Consider the following 17,500-nt stretch of genomic DNA (forward strand, 5'->3'; position numbering starts at 1 on the left):
AATAAATTGACTGTTTTATAGATATGATAGGTAAAGGCCGTATAGAGTTTAACTAGGGAGATGGTCACTCTTTAAAGAACTGCTCTCGTGGTGCCCCAGATCCTAATGAGTTCATTTTTATACGATTAATTTCATCAGGTAAAAATTTAACATAGTTATTAGATAATTAACCTCTTTATGTTGCCTCACATTACGAGCCCCTGACAATCGAACGTTAATGGTCGTACCATTAACACATATTTTAATTAACTCTTTATGGGTTAGGTCACTCACCCTAGTTTATGGAGAGTAATTAGATCATTTAACCCAGGGTCTTTTCATGTAGTGTTGTGATAATGAAGCTGTGGCGACTCCTCTCATCTCTGTGGGGCTCTAAATGTTTTATGAAGTCTGCTTTGATCCCCTCCACCGCACCAGAAGCCAGGGATTGAAGCCAGAGATTGAAGCCAGGGATTGAAGCCAGGGATTGAAGCCCGGGATTGCCACTAGTGTCAAGGGAATCTTTTTGATAGAAGTGATATGGAATTACATTTGACGGAACCAGGAATACATTCTTGGCAGAGTTGCAAAGAAAAAGTCATATCTCAGACTGGCCAATAAAATTAAAAGATTAAGATGGGCGAGATAACATAGAGACTGGACAGAGGAACTCTGCCTAGAAGGCCAGCATCCCGGAGTCTCCTCTTCACTGTTGACGTAGAGACTGGACAGAGGAACTCTGCCTAGAAGGCCAGCATTGTGAGGCGTCTGTATTGTTTATTTTATTTAAACTATAAAATCATAGAACCTTTTCCTGTAAATCATAAATGAAATGGTTTCTACTTTTTTTTTTTTTAGGTCAGTGGTAGTTTTAAAACGAATATAATTTGACTTTACATCTGTGTAACCTCACCACGTTAGATGGTTTTAGTTCTGGTGTGGCAGCCTGTCACTGAGCAGGATCAGGTGACCACAGGGCAATATTCATCTTGGGGAATCTTCAGTCAAGCATATTGAGTACAGTATCGAATTAAAGCAAGCAGTACTAGCAGTATAGTCATACCAGATTACCCATACAGGCACTATAAACCAGTAGTATAGTCATACCAGATTACCCATACAGGCACTATAAACCAGTAGTATAGTCATACCAGATTACCCATACAGGCATTATAAACCAGTAGTATAGTCATACTAGATTACCCATACAGGCACTATAAACCAGTAGTATAGTCAGGCACTATAAACCAGTAGTATAGTCATACCAGATTACCCATACAGGCACTATAAACCAGTAGTATAGTCATACCAGATTACCCATACAGGCACTATAAACCAGTAGTATAGTCATACCAGTTTACCCATACAGGCACTATAAACCAGTAGTATAGTCAGGCACTATAAACCAGTAGTATAGTCATACCAGATTACCCATACAGACACTATAAACCAGTAGTATAGTCAGGCACAATAAACCAGTAGTATAGTCATACCAGATTACCCATACAGACACTATAAACCAGTAGTATAGTCAGGCACTATAAACCAGTAGTATAGTCATACCAGTTTACCCATACAGGCACTATAAACCAGTAGTATAGTCATACCAGATCACCCATACAGGCACTATAAACCAGTAGTATAGTCATACCAGATTACCCATACAGGCACTATAAACCAGTAGTATAGTCATACCAGATTACCCATACAGACACTATAAACCAGTAGTATAGTCAGGCACAATAAACCAGTAGTATAGTCATACCAGATTACCCATACAGACACTATAAACCAGTAGTATAGTCAGGCACTATAAACCAGTAGTATAGTCATACCAGTTTACCCATACAGGCACTATAAACCAGTAGTATAGTCATACCAGATCACCCATACAGGCACTATAAACCAGTAGTATAGTCATACCAGATTACCCATACAGGCACTATAAACCAGTAGTATAGTCATACCAGATTACCCATACAGACACTATAAACCAGTAGTATAGTCAGGCACTATAAACCAGTAGTATAGTCATACCAGATTACCCATACAGGCACTATAACCCAGTAGTATAGTCATACCAGATTACCCATACAGGCACTATAAACCAGTAGTATAGTCAGGCACTATAAACCAGTAGTATAGTCATACCAGATTACCCATACAGGCACTATAAACCAGTAGTATAGTCATACCAGATTACCCATACAGGCACTATAAACCAGTAGTATAGTCATACCAGATTACCCATACAGACACTATAAACCAGTAGTATAGTCATACCAGATTACCCATACAGGCACTATAAACCAGTAGTATAGTCAGGCACTATAAACCAGTAGTATAGTCATACCAGATTACCCATACAGGCACTATAAACCAGTAGTATAGTCATACCAGATTACCCATACAGGCACTATAAACCAGTAGTATAGTCAGGCACTATAAACCAGTAGTATAGTCATACCAGATTACCCATACAGGCACTATAAACCAGTAGTATAGTCATACCAGATTACCCATACAGGCACTATAAACCAGTAGTATAGTCATACCAGATTACCCATACAGGCACTATAAACCAGTAGTATAATCATACCAGATTACCCATACAGGCATTATAAACCAGTAGTATAGTCAGGCACTATAAACCAGTAGTATAGTCATACCAGATTACCCATACAGGCACTATAAACCAGTAGTATAGTCATACCAGATTACCCATACAGGCACTATAAACCAGTAGTATAGTCATACCAGATTACCCATACAGGCACTATAAACCAGTAGTATAGTCATACCAGATTACCCATACAGGCACTATAAACCAGTAGTATAGTCATACCAGATTACCCATACAGACACTATAAACCAGTAGTATAGTCATACCAGATTACCCATACAGGCACTATAAACCAGCAGTATAGTCATAGCAGATTACCCATACAGGCACTATAAACCAGTAGTATAGTCATACCAGATTACCCATACAGGCACTATAAACCAGTAGTATAGTCATACCCACACAGGCACTATAAACCAGTAGTATAGTCATACTAGATTACCCATACAGGCACTATAAACCAGTAGTATAGTCATACTAGATTACCCATACAGGCACTATAAACCAGTAGTATAGTCATACCAGATTACCCATACAGGCACTATAAACCAGTAGTATAGTCATACTAGATTACCCATACAGGCACTATAAACCAGTAGTATAGTCATACTAGATTACCCATACAGGCACTATAAACCAGTAGTATAGTCATACTAGATTACCCATACAGGCACTATAAACCAGTAGTATAGTCATACCAGATTACCCATACAGGCACTATAAACCAGTAGTATAGTCATACTAGATTACCCATACAGGCACTATAAACCAGTAGTATAGTCATACTAGATTACCCAAACAGGCACTATAAACCAGTAGTATAGTCAGGCACTATAAACCAGTAGTATAGTCATACCAGATTACCCATACAGAAACTATAAACCAGTAGTATAGTCATACCAGATAACCCATACAGGCACTATAAACCAGTAGTATAGTCAGGCACTATAAACCAGTAGTATAGTCATACCAGATTACCCATACAGACACTATAAACCAGTAGTATAGTCATACCAGATTACCCATACAGACACTATAAACCAGTAGTATAGTCATACCAGATTACCCATACAGACACTATAAACCAGCAGTATAGTCATACCAGATTACCCATACAGGCACTATAAACCAGTAGTATAGTCATACCAGATTACCCATACAGGCACTATAAACCAGTAGTATAGTCATACCAGATTACCCATACAGACACTATAAACCAGTAGTATAGTCATACCAGATTACCCATACAGGCACTATAAACCAGTAGTATAGTCAGGCACTATAAACCAGTAGTATAGTCATACCAGTTTACCCATACAGGCACTATAAACCAGTAGTATAGTCAGGCACTATAAACCAGCAGTATAGTCATACCAGATTACCCATACAGAGACTATAAACCAGTAGTTAGTCATACCAGATGACCCATACAGGCACTATAAACCAGTAGTATAGTCATACCAGATTACCCATACAGGCACTATAACCCAGTAGTATAGTCATACCAGATTACCCATACAGGCACTATAAACCAGTAGTATAGTCAGGCAAAATAAACCAGTAGTATAGTCATACCAGATTACCCATACAGGCCCTATAAACCAGTAGTATAGTCAGGCACTATAAACCAGTAGTATAGTCATACCAGATTACCCATACAGGCACTATAAACCAGTAGTATAGTAATACCAGATTACCCATACAGGCACTATAAACCAGTAGTATAGTCAGGCGCTATAAACCAGCAGACTATTCTCTGTCTGCTGTCTAATAGACTCTTCTCTGTCTACTGTCTAATAGACTCTTCTCTGTCTAATAGACTCTTCTCTGTCTGCTGTCTAATAGACTCTTCTCTGTCTACTGTCTAATAGACTCTTCTCTGTCTGCTGTCTAATAGACTCTTCTCTGTCTAATAGACGCTTCTCTGTCTAATAGACTCTTCTCTGTCTAATAGACTCTTCTCTGTCTACTGTCTAATAGACTCTTCTCTGTCTACTGTCTAATAGACTCTTCTCTGTCTGCTGTCTAATAGACTCTTCTCTGTCTGCTGTCTAATAGACTCTTCTCTGTCTAATAGACTCTTCTCTGTCTAATAGACTCTTCTCTGTCTGCTGTCTAATAGACTCTTCTCTGTCTACTTTCTAATAGACTCTTCTCTGTCTAATAGACTCTTCTCTGTCTAATAGACTCTTCTCTGTCTACTGTCTAATAGACTCTTCTCTGTCTAATAGACTCTTCTCTGCCTGCTGTCTAATAGACTCTTCTCTGCCTGCTGTCTGTATACATTGCCTGCTGTCTGTATACATTACCCTGCGTCAGACCAGATATCAGCATGTGTCTATGGGACAGGATAGGTGGGGACGTACAGTGCATGTAGTCCTCATGTTGATGGTTGACATCTGATCTGTTAGAGCCACAGAGAAGGACAACACACAGCTGGGTCTAGAACCATCTCTAACCTGACAGAAGGACAACACGCAGCTGGTTCTAGAACCATCTCTCCCTGACAGAAGGACAACACGCAGCTGGTTCTAGAACCATCTCTCCCTGACAGAAGGACAACACGCAGCTGGTTCTAGAACCATCTCTCCCTGACAGAAGGACAACACGCAGCTGGTTCTAGAACCATCTCTCCCTGACAGAAGGACAACACGCAGCTGGTTCTAGAACCATCTCTCCCTGACAGAAGGACAACACGCAGCTGGTTCTAGAACCATCTCTCCCTGACAGAAGGACAACACGCAGCTGGTTCTAGAACCATCTCTCCCTGACAGAAGGACAACACGCAGCTGGTTCTAGAACCATCTCTCCCTGACAGAAGGACAACACACAGCTGGTTCTAGAACCATCTCTCCCTGACAGAAGGACAACACGCAGCTGGTTCTAGAACCATCTCTCCCTGACAGAAGGACAACACACAGCTGGTTCTAGAACCATCTCTCCCTGACAGAAGGACTGGTTCTAGAACCATCTCTCCCTGACAGAAGGACAACACGCAGCTGGTTCTAGAACCATCTCTCCCTGACAGAAGGACAACACGCAGCTGGTTCTAGAACCATCTCTCCCTGACAGAAGGACAACACGCAGCTGGTTCTAGAACCATCTCTCCCTGACAGAAGGACAACACGCAGCTGGTTCTAGAACCATCTCTCCCTGACAGAAGGACAACACGCAGCTGCTTCTAGAACCATCTCTCCCTGACAGAAGGACAACACACAGCTGGTTCTAGAACCATCTCTCCCTGACAGAAGGACAACACGCAGCTGGTTCTAGAACCATCTCTCCCTGACAGAAGGACAACACGCAGCTGGTTCTAGAACCATCTCTCCCTGACAGAAGGACTGGTTCTAGAACCATCTCTCCCTGACAGAAGGATAACACGCAGCTGGGTCTAGAACCATCTCTCCCTGACAGAAGGACAACACGCAGCTGGTTCTAGAACCATCTCTCCCTGACAGAAGGACAACACGCAGCTGGTTCTAGAACCATCTCTCCCTGACAGAAGGACAACACGCAGCTGGTTCTAGAACCATCTCTCCCTGACAGAAGGACAACACGCAGCTGGTTCTAGAACCATCTCTCCCTGACAGAAGGACAACACGCAGCTGGTTCTAGAACCATCTCTCCCCGACAGAAGGACAACATGCAGCTGGTTCTAGAACCATCTCTCCCTGACAGAAGGACAACACGCAGCTGGTTCTAGAACCATCTCTCCCTGACAGAAGGACAACACGCAGCTGGTTCTAGAACCATCTCTCCCTGACAGAAGGACAACACGCAGCTGGTTCTAGAACCATCTCTCCCTGACAGAAGGACCACACGCAGCTGGTTCTAGAACCATCTCTCCCTGACAGAAGGACAACACGCAGCTGGTTCTAGAAACATCTCTCCCTGACAGAAGGACAACACGCAGCTGGTTCTAGAACCATCTCTCCCTGACAGAAGGACAACACACAGCTGGTTCTAGAACCATCTCACCCTGACAGAAGGACAACACGCAGCTGGTTCTAGAACCATCTCTCCCTGACAGAAGGACAACACGCAGCTGGTTCTAGAACCATCTCTCCCTGACAGAAGGACAACACGCAGCTGGTTCTAGAACCATCTCTCCCTGACAGCTCAGTTAGCAGTGATGGTCCGTACGGACGCCGTCATGTCCTGCCTTTTAAGCCATGAGTGCGATGTGATAAACAGCATGGGATTCTCCCTGCCAGAGGCCAGGAATGACTTCCTGTTTCATGTATCTGCTCTGTACATAGGTCAGGCTCTCTCTTGGCTTGACTTAGAGATCTCCAGGCTAGGTACGGCTTCATCAGGGTCCAATTACACAATAATTATCACTGTACAGGTTGTCCCACATCTGTCAAAAGTCACTCTCATGCTTCCCGTAGTTTCTACTCATCTGATTTATGGGGAAGATGATTCAACTCAGACTCATCGTGTGAACAAACTAACAGAGTGTTTCTAAGGCAACTAGTAAACACAACAGGCTAGCTAGATAAACAGGACGTTGTTGGGCTGTGTGAACATAACTGTGTTGTTTCTACACGGCTGGGAAGATATCTCTGTACTAGTCTTATCTATCAGCTTACTGGGTTCCAAGACTAGAACTCATCAATCTATCAGCTTACTGGGTTCCAAGACTAGAACTCATCAATCTATCAGCTTACTGGGTTCCAAGACGAGAACTCATCGATCTATCTGCTTACTGGGTTCCAAGACTAGAACTCATCAATCTATCAGCTTACTGGGTTCCAAGACGAGAACTCATCAATCTATCAGCTTACTGGGTTCCAAGACAAGAACTCATCAATCTATCAGTTTACTGGGTTCCAAGACGAGAACTCAACAATCTATCAGTTTACTGGGTTCCAAGACTAGAACTCATCAATCTATCAGTTTACTGGGTTCCAAGACTAGAACTCATCAATCAATCTCCTATTTATCAGCTTACTGGGTTCCAAGACGAGAACTCATCAATCTATCAGTTTACTGGGTTCCAAGACTAGAACTCATCAATCTATCAGCTTACTGGGTTCCAAGATGAGAACTCATCAATCTATCAGTTTACTGGGTTCCAAGACTAGAACTCATCAATCTATCAGTTTACTGGGTTCCAAGACGAGAACTCATCAATCTATCAGTTTACTGGGTTCCTTGACTAGAACTCATCAATCTATCAGTTTACTGGGTTCCAAGACTAGAACTCATCAATCTATCAGTTTACTGGGTTCCAAGACGAGAACTCATCAATCTATCAGTTTACTGGGTTCCAAGACTAGAACTCATCAATCTATCAGCTTACTGGGTTCCAAGACTAGAACTCATCAATCTATCAGCTTACTGGGTTCCAAGACTAGAACTCATCAATCTATCGCCTATCTATCAGTTTACTGGGTTCCAAGACGAGAACTCATCAATCTATCAGATTACTGGGTTCCAAGACTAGAACTCATCAATCTATCAGTTTACTGGGTTCCAAGACTAGAACTCATCAATCTATCAGATTACTGTCACGTTCTGACCTTAGTTCCTTTGGTCAGGACGTGAGTTGGGTGGGCAGTCTGTTTGCTTTTCTATGTTGGTTTTTGAGTTCGGCCTAGTATGGTTCTCAATCAGAGGCAGCTGTCAATTGTTTTCCCTGATTGAGAATCATACTTAGGTAGCCTGGGTTTCAGTTGTGGGTTGTGAGTGTTTGTCTTCCGTGTCAGTTTTTGTGATGCTGCACACTGGCTACGGCATCTCAAAATGGACAAACAGTACTATTGGCAGTTTTTTTTTCTCGTTTTTCAAGCGAATGTCTTTTCAGGGAGTATGGGAGCACACTAGTTTGGTTCGCCTAGACGACTTTATTCTGGATGCCACCCGAACTGAAGCCTTTAGTAACCTCTGGGTCGTTCACTGTGTAATCAGCTCTTATCCTGTCGTAGCTCAAAGCTAACCCAGATAGAGACATGTAAAACCCTCTCTGTCCAGCCCTGGATGCTAGGAGATCTCCCCAGCTATAACCCTGTCTACGTCTGCCTGTTCCTCCATTCCTCGGTGGTCCTTTGTGGCTCAGTTTGTCAGAGCTTGGTGTTTTAACAACGCCAAAGTCTTGGTTTCAGTTCCTGCTGGGGCCAATGTATGCACTCACTGTTGTGAAGTCACGTTAAGTCACTGTTGATAAGTCACTGTTGATAAGTCACTGTCGTGAAGTCAATGTTTCTAAGTCACTGTTGATAAGTCACTGTTGATAAGTCACTGTTGTGAAGTCACTGTTTATAAGTCACTGTCGTGAAGTCACTGTTTCTAAGTCACTGTTTATAAGTCACTGTTTATAAGTCACTGTTTATAAGTCACTGTTGTGAAGTCACTGTTGTGAAGTCACTGTTTCTAAGTCACTGTCGTGAAATCACTGTTTATAAGTCACTGTTTATAAGTCACTGTTTATAAGTCACTGTTGATAAGTCACTGTTTATAAGTCACTGTTGATAAGTCACTGTTTCTAAGTCACTGTTGTGAAGTCACTGTTGTGAAGTCACTGTTTATAAGTCACTGTTTATAAGTCACTGTTTATAAGTCACTGTTGATAAGTCACTGTCATGAAGTCACTGTTGGTGCGTGTCTACTGAATGCCAGGTCATATTAACGTGTAAAGTCACTGTTGATGCCTGTCCACTGAATGCCAGGTCATATTAACGTGTGACCTGTCTGTTCTGTCTTCAGACATGATTACAGAGAGATGCTTCACAACTCTACCTTCTGTCTGGTTCCCAGAGGACGACGCCTGGGGTCCTTCCGCTTCCTGGAAGCACTGCAGGTACACACACACACCATGTACACACACACACACCCCGTACACACACACACGTACACACACACACACCCCGTACACACACACAGGTACACACACACACACCACGTACACACACATTACATTTAACATTTAAGTCATTTAGCAGACGCTCTTATCCAGAGCGACTTACAAATTGGTGAATTCACCTTCTGACATCCGCGTACACACACACACGTACACACACACACCACGTACACACACACACACACACCCCGTACACACACACACGTACACACACACACACCCCGTACACACACACAGGTACACACACACACCACGTACACACACATTACATTTAACATTTAAGTCATTTAGCAGACGCTCTTATCCAGAGCGACTTACAAATTGGTGAATTCACCTTCTGACATCCGCGTACACACACACACGTACACACACACACCACGTACACACACACACACACACACACACCACGTACACACACACACACACACACCACGTACACACACACACACCACGTACACACACACACACCACGTACACACACACACCACGTACACACACACACACACCCCGTACACCACGTACACACACACACCCCGTACACCACATACACACACACACACCCCGTACACACACACACACACACCCCGTACACACACACACACACCCCGTACACACACACACACCCCGTACACACACACACCATGTACACACACCACATACACACACACCACGTACACACACACGTACACACACACACCACATACACATCTCCATCTACTGTCTCCATATAGATCACCATCTACTGTCCCCATCTACTGTCTCCATATAGATCACCATCTACTGTCTCCATATAGATCACCATCTACTGTCTCCATATAGATCACCATCTACTGTTTCCATATAGATCACCATCTACTGTCTCCATATAGATCACCATCTACTGTCTCCATATAGATCACCATCTACTGTCCCCATCTACTGTCTCCATATAGATCACCATCTACTGTCTCCATATAGATCACCATCTACTGTCCCCATATAGATCACCATCTACTGTCTCCATATAGATCACCATCTACTGTCCCCATATAGATCACCATCTACTGTCTCCATATAGATCACCATCTACTGTCTCCATATAGATCACCATCTACTGTCTCCATATAGATCACCATCTGCTGTCTCCATATAGATCACCATCTACTGTCCCCATATAGATCTCCATCTACTGTCTCCATATAGATCACCATCTACTGTCCCCACATAGATCACCATCTACTGTCCCCATCTACTGTCCCCATCTACTGTCTCCATATAGATCACCATCTACTGTCCCCATCTACAGTACCAGTCAAATGTTTGGACACACCTACTCATTCAAGGGCTTTACTGTTTTCTACATTGTAGAATAATAGTGAAGACATCAAAACTATGAAATAACACATATATAATCATGTAGTAACCAAAAAAGTGTTAAACACATTTTATTTGCCTTGGCATTCTCTCAACCAGCTTCATGAGGTAGTCACCTGGAATGCATTTCAATTAACAGGTGCGCCTTGTTCAAAGTTCATTTGTGGAATTTCTTTCCTTCTTAAAGTGTTTGAGCCAATCAGTTGTGTTTATGACAAGGTAGGAGAGGTATACAGAAGATAGCCCTATTCGGTAAAAGACCCAAGTCCATATTATGGCAAGAACAGCTCAAATAAGCAAAGAGAAACGACAGTCCATCGTTACTTAAGACACAATTGTCAGTCTATCCGGAGAATTTCAAGAACTTTGAAAGTTTCTTCAAGTGTAGTCGCAAAAAAACCATCAAGCGCGATGATGAAACTGGTTCTCATGAGGACCGCCACAGGAAATGAAGACCCAGACCAAGAAGGAGAGTGATGGAGTACTGCATCAGATGACCTGGCCTCCACAATCATGGAGCCTCTATTTGGACACAGAGACAGTGGAGAACAGAGAGTGACTGACACACACACACACACACACACACACACACACACACACAAACAAATACATTTGCATACACATTTCCACATTCTAATAAGCTCAAATGAAGCGTTTACCATTTTTACTTTAGTCACAATTACAACAACAATTTGAGCAATTTGAGTCCTTGGCAGTGGAATTAATTAGGCTATTTTAATGACTAGAGTTCACAGGTAATGTCTTGCTGTGCGGCGCATGAATAAAATGGTCTATCTGCTATTACAGCTGAAAGGAAGTAGAAAGATCTGCAGAAGAAACAGACGTCCAGATGGCGCAGCATGTTTTAAAGCCCCAAACCACTGATCACATGTCCGCGACGATTTCTTTGTTGTTTTGCTGACGATAATTTGCATTATTAGATGGTTCGGCAGGCAGGCAGGGACTGCATTAGTGTCATTAGTACTGACATCAGGGACACACTGCTTTGACTTTCACTTGTCCTCATGGAACCAGACACAATACTAGTGGTGTCCTGTCCTCGTGGAACCAGACACAATACTAGTGGTGTCCTGTCCTGTCCTCATGGAACCAGACACAATACTAGTGGTGTCCTGTCCTCATGGAACCAGACACAATACTAGTGGTGTCCTGTCCTCATGGAACCAGACACAATACTAGTGGTGTCCTGTCCTCATGGAACCAGACACAATACTAGTGGTGTCCTGTCCTCATGGAACCAGACACAATACTAGTGGTGTCCTGTCCTGTCCTCGTGGAACCAGACACAATACTAGTGGTGTCCTGTCCTGTCCTCATGGAACCAGACACAATACTAGTGGTGTCCTGTCCTCGTGGAACCAGACACAATACTAGTGGTGTCCTGTCCTCGTGGAACCAGACACAATACTAGTGGTGTCCTGTCCTGTCCTCATGGAACCAGACACAATACTAGTGGCGTCCTGTCCTGTCCTCATGGAACCAGACACAATACTAGTGGTGTCCTGTCCTCATGGAACCAGACACAATACTAGTGGTGTCCTGTCCTGTCCTCATGGAACCAGACACAATACTAGTGGTGTCCTGTCCTGTCCTCGTGGAACCAGACACAATACTAGTGGTGTCCTGTCCTCATGGAACCAGACACAATACTAGTGGTGTCCTGTCCTCATGGAACCAGACACAATACTAGTGGTGTCCTGTCCTGTCCTCATGGAACCAGACACAATACTAGTGGTGTCCTGTCCTCGTGGAACCAGACACAATACTAGTGGTGTCCTGTCCTCATGGAACCAGACACAGTACTAGTGGTGTCCTGTCCTGTCCTCATGGAACCAGACACAATACTAGTGGTGTCCTGTCCTGTCCTCATGGAACCAGACACAATACTAGTGGTGTCCTGTCCTCGTGGAACCAGACACAATACTAGTGGTGTCCTGTCCTGTCCTCATGGAACCAGACACAATACTAGTGGTGTCCTGTCCCCATGGAACCAGACACAATACTAGTGGTGTCCTGTCCTCATGGAACCAGACACAATACTAGTGGTGTCCTGTCCTCATGGAACCAGACACAATACTAGTGGTGTCCTGTCCTCATGGAACCAGACACAATACTAGTGGTGTCCTGTCCTCATGGAACCAGACACAATACTAGTGGTGTCCTGTCCTCATGGAACCAGACACAATACTAGTGGTGTCCTGTCCTCATGGAACCAGACACAATACTAGTGGTGTCCTGTCCTCACGGAACCAGACACAATACTAGTGGTGTCCTGTCCTCACGGAACCAGACACAATACTAGTGGTGTCCTGTCCTCATGGAACCAGACACAATACTAGTGGTGTCCTGTCCTCATGGAACCAGACACAATACTAGTGGTGTCCTGTCCTGTCCTCATGGAACCAGACACAATACTAGTGGTGTCCTGTCCTCATGGAACCAGACACAATACTAGTGGTGTCCTGTCCTCGTGGAACCAGACACAATACTAGTGGTGTCCTGTCCTGTCCTCATGGAACCAGACACAATACTAGTTGTGTCCTGTCCTCGTGGAACCAGACACAATACTAGTGGTGTCCTGTCCCCATGGAACCAGACACAATACTAGTGGTGTCCTGTCCTCATGGAACCAGACACAATACTAGTGGTGTCCTGTCCTCGTGGAACCAGACACAATACTAGTGGTGTCCTGTCCTCATGGAACCAGACACAATACTAGTGGTGTCCTGTCCTCGTGGAACCAGACACAATACTAGTGGTGTCCTGTCCTCATGGAACCAGACACAATACTAGTGGTGTCCTGTCCTCATGGAACCAGACACAATACTAGTAGTGTCCTGTCCTGTCCTCATCTAACCAGACACAATACTAGTGGTGTCCTGTCCTGTCCTCATGGAACCAGACACAATACTAGTGGTGTCCTGTCCTCGTGGAACCAGACACAATACTAGTGGTGTCCTGTCCTGTCCTCATCTAACCAGACACAATACTAGTGGTGTCCTGTCCTGTCCTCATCTAACCAGACACAATACTAGTGGTGTCCTGTCCTGTCCTCATGGAACCAGACACAATACTAGTGGTGTCCTGTCCTCGTGGAACCAGACACAATACTAGTGGTGTCCTGTCCTCATGGAACCAGACACAATACTAGTGGTGTCCTGTCCTGTCCTCATGGAACCAGACACAATACTAGTGGTGTCCTGTCCTCGTGGAACCAGACACAATACTAGTGGTGTCCTGTCCTCGTGGAACCAGACACAATACTAGTACTGTCCTGTCCTCGTGGAACCAGACACAATACTAGTGGTGTCCTGTCCTCGTGGAACCAGACACAATACTAGTGGTGTCCTGTCCTCATGGAACCAGACACAATACTAGTGGTGTCCTGTCCTCATGGAACCAGACACAATACTAGTGGTGTCCTGTCCTGTCCTCATGGAACCAGACACAATACTAGTGGTGTCCTGTCCTCGTGGAACCAGACACAATACTAGTGGTGTCCTGTCCTGTCCTCATGGAACCAGACACAATACTAGTGGTGTCCTGTCCTCATGGAACCAGACACAATACTAGTGGTGTCCTGTCCTCATGGAACCAGACACAATACTAGTGGTGTCCTGTCCTGTCCTCATGGAACCAGACACAATACTAGTGGTGTCCTGTCCTCGTGGAACCAGACACAATACTAGTGGTGTCCTGTCCTGTCCTCATGGAACCAGACACAATACTAGTGGTGTCCTGTCCTCGTTGAACCAGACACAATACTAGTGGTGTCCTGTCCTCATGGAACCAGACACAATACTAGTGGTGTCCTGTCCTCATGGAACCAGACACAATACTAGTGGTGTCCTGTCCTCATGGAACCAGACACAATACTAGTGGTGTCCTGTCCTCATGGAACCAGACACAATACTAGTGGTGTCCTGTCCTCGTTGAACCAGACACAATACTAGTGGTGTCCTGTCCTCATGGAACCAGACACAATACTAGTGGTGTCCTGTCCTGTCCTCATGGAACCAGACACAATACTAGTGGTGTCCTGTCCTCATGGAACCAGACACAATACTAGTGGTGTCCTGTCCTCATGGAACCAGACACAATACTAGTGGTGTCCTGTCCTCATGGAACCAGACACAATACTAGTGGTGTCCTGTCCTCGTGGAACCAGACACAATACTAGTGGTGTCCTGTCCTCATGGAACCAGACACAATACTAGTGGTGTCCTGTCCTCGTGGAACCAGACACAATACTAGTGGTGTCCTGTCCTCATGGAACCAGACACAATACTAGTGGTGTCCTGTCCTGTCCTCATGGAACCAGACACAATACTAGTGGTGTCCTGTCCTCGTGGAACCAGACACAATACTAGTGGTGTCCTGTCCTCATGGAACCAGACACAATACTAGTGGTGTCCTGTCCTGTCCTCATGGAACCAGACACAATACTAGTGGTGTCCTGTCCTCGTGGAACCAGACACAATACTAGTGATGTCCTGTCCTGTCCTCATGGAACCAGACACAATACTAGTGGTGTCCTGTCCTGTCCTCATGGAACCAGACACAATACTAGTGGTGTCCTGTCCTCATGGAACCAGACACAATACTAGTGGTGTCCTGTCCTCATGGAACCAGACACAATACTAGTGTGTCCTGTCCTCATGGAACCAGACACAATACTAGTGGTGTCCTGTCCTCATGGAACCAGACACAATACTAGTGGTGTCCTGTCCTCATGGAACCAGACACAATACTAGTGGTGTCCTGTCCTCATGGAACCAGACACAATACTAGTGGTGTCCTGTCCTCATGGAACCAGACACAATACTAGTGGTGTCCTGTCCTCATGGAACCAGACACAATACTAGTGGTGTCCTGTCCTCATGGAACCAGACACAATACTAGTGTGTCCTGTCCTCATGGAACCAGTCCTGTCCTCATGGAACCAGACACAATACTAGTGGTGTCCTGTCCTCATGGAACCAGACACAATACTAGTGGTGTCCTGTCCTCATGGAACCAGACACAATACTAGTGGTGTCCTGTCCTCATGGAACCAGACACAATACTAGTGGTGTCCTGTCCTCATGGAACCAGACACAATACTAGTGGTGTCCTGTCCTCATGGAACCAGACACAATACTAGTGGTGTCCTGTCCTCATGGAACCAGTCCTAGTGGTGTCCTGTCCTCATGGAACCAGACACAATACTAGTGGTGTCCTGTCCTGTCCTCATGGAACCAGACACAATACTAGTGGTGTCCTGTCCTCGTGGAACCAGACACAATACTAGTGGTGTCCTGTCCTCATGGAACCAGACACAATACTAGTGGTGTCCTGTCCTGTCCTCATGGAACCAGACACAATACTAGTGGTGTCCTGTCCTCATGGAACCAGACACAATACTAGTGGTGTCCTGTCCTCATGGAACCAGACACAATACTAGTGGTGTCCTGTCCTCATGGAACCAGACACAATACTAGTGGTGTCCTGTCCTCATGGAACCAGACACAATACTAGTGGTGTCCTGTCCTCAAGGAACCAGACACAATACTAGTGGTGTCCTGTCCTCGTGGAACCAGACACAATACTAGTGGTGTCCTGTCCTCATGGAACCAGACACAATACTAGTGGTGTCCTGTCCTGTCCTCATGTAACCAGACACAATACTAGTGGTGTCCTGTCCTCATGGAACCAGACACAATACTAGTGGTGTCCTGTCCTCATGGAACCAGACACAATACTAGTGGTGTCCTGTCCTCATGGAACCAGACACAATACTAGTGGTGTCCTGTCCTCGTGGAACCAGACACAATACTAGTGGTGGCCTGTCCTCGTGGAACCAGACACAATACTAGTGGTGTCCTGTCCTCGTGGAACCAGACACAATACTAGTGGTGTCCTGTCCTCGTGGAACCAGACACAATACTAGTGGTGTCCTGTCCTGTCCTCATGTAACCAGACACAATACTAGTGGTGTCCTGTCCTGTCCTCGTGGAACCAGACACAATACTAGTGGTGTCCTGTCCTCATGGAACCAGACTTAATACCAGTGAAGTACTGTCCTCATTGTGTTAGAGAATAGTGTTGACACAAGCGCCATAATACACTATTAGACCCACCGTAGCCGTCGGTAGTATGTGGCTCTGGCATAACAGTGACATGTTTACCAAGGACAGTGCCTCCTCCAGTCCCAGTCACTGTATGGTCATTGCTGTGTTACCTGTGTGTCGGCCTGCAGGCTGCCTGTGTACCTGTGATACTCAGTAACGGCTGGGAGATGCCCTTCTCGGAGGTCATCCACTGGAACACAGCAGCTGTGATCGGGGACGAACGACTGCTACTTCAGGTGACGTAGATATTTTAACCCTGTGTTCACCAGGTAACGCTAAGTTGGCTGAGAGACAACACATTGTTTTTAAAATATTTGTTTAGATATTTGTGGTCAGTTCCACCAGTATGTTAGAATGGTCTGCTTGGCTGAATGGTCTATTTGGCTGAATGGTCTATTTGACTGAATGGTCTGTTTGGCTGAATGGTCTGTTTGACTGAATGGTCTATTTGACTGAATGGTCTGTTTGGCTGAATGGTCTGTTTGACTGAATGGTCTATTTGACTGAATGGTCTGTTTGGCTGAATGGTCTGTTTGACTGAATGGTCTGTTT

The 17,500-nt window shown here is 44.7% G+C and overlaps 1 protein-coding gene across 2 annotated transcripts in view; it reads left to right on the forward strand.

Annotated features, from left to right (window-relative positions):
• Positions 1–17,500, forward strand: part of LOC135520979 (exostosin-1a-like) — a 137,656-nt gene that overhangs the window by 82,647 nt on the left and 37,509 nt on the right. For both annotated transcript variants that reach the window (XR_010452471.1, XM_064946866.1), the window contains exons 2-3: positions 9,311–9,404; positions 17,077–17,184. Coding sequence is in view for 1 of the 2 variants with exons in the window: in XM_064946866.1 (XP_064802938.1) it covers positions 9,311–9,404; positions 17,077–17,184 (202 nt within the window). In the remaining variant the exon portion in view is untranslated. The remainder of the gene's footprint in view (positions 1–9,310; positions 9,405–17,076; positions 17,185–17,500) is intronic.

This window comes from Oncorhynchus masou, chromosome 29 (assembly GCF_036934945.1).
Source record: "Oncorhynchus masou masou isolate Uvic2021 chromosome 29, UVic_Omas_1.1, whole genome shotgun sequence".
Classification (NCBI taxonomy): domain Eukaryota; kingdom Metazoa; phylum Chordata; class Actinopteri; order Salmoniformes; family Salmonidae; genus Oncorhynchus; species Oncorhynchus masou.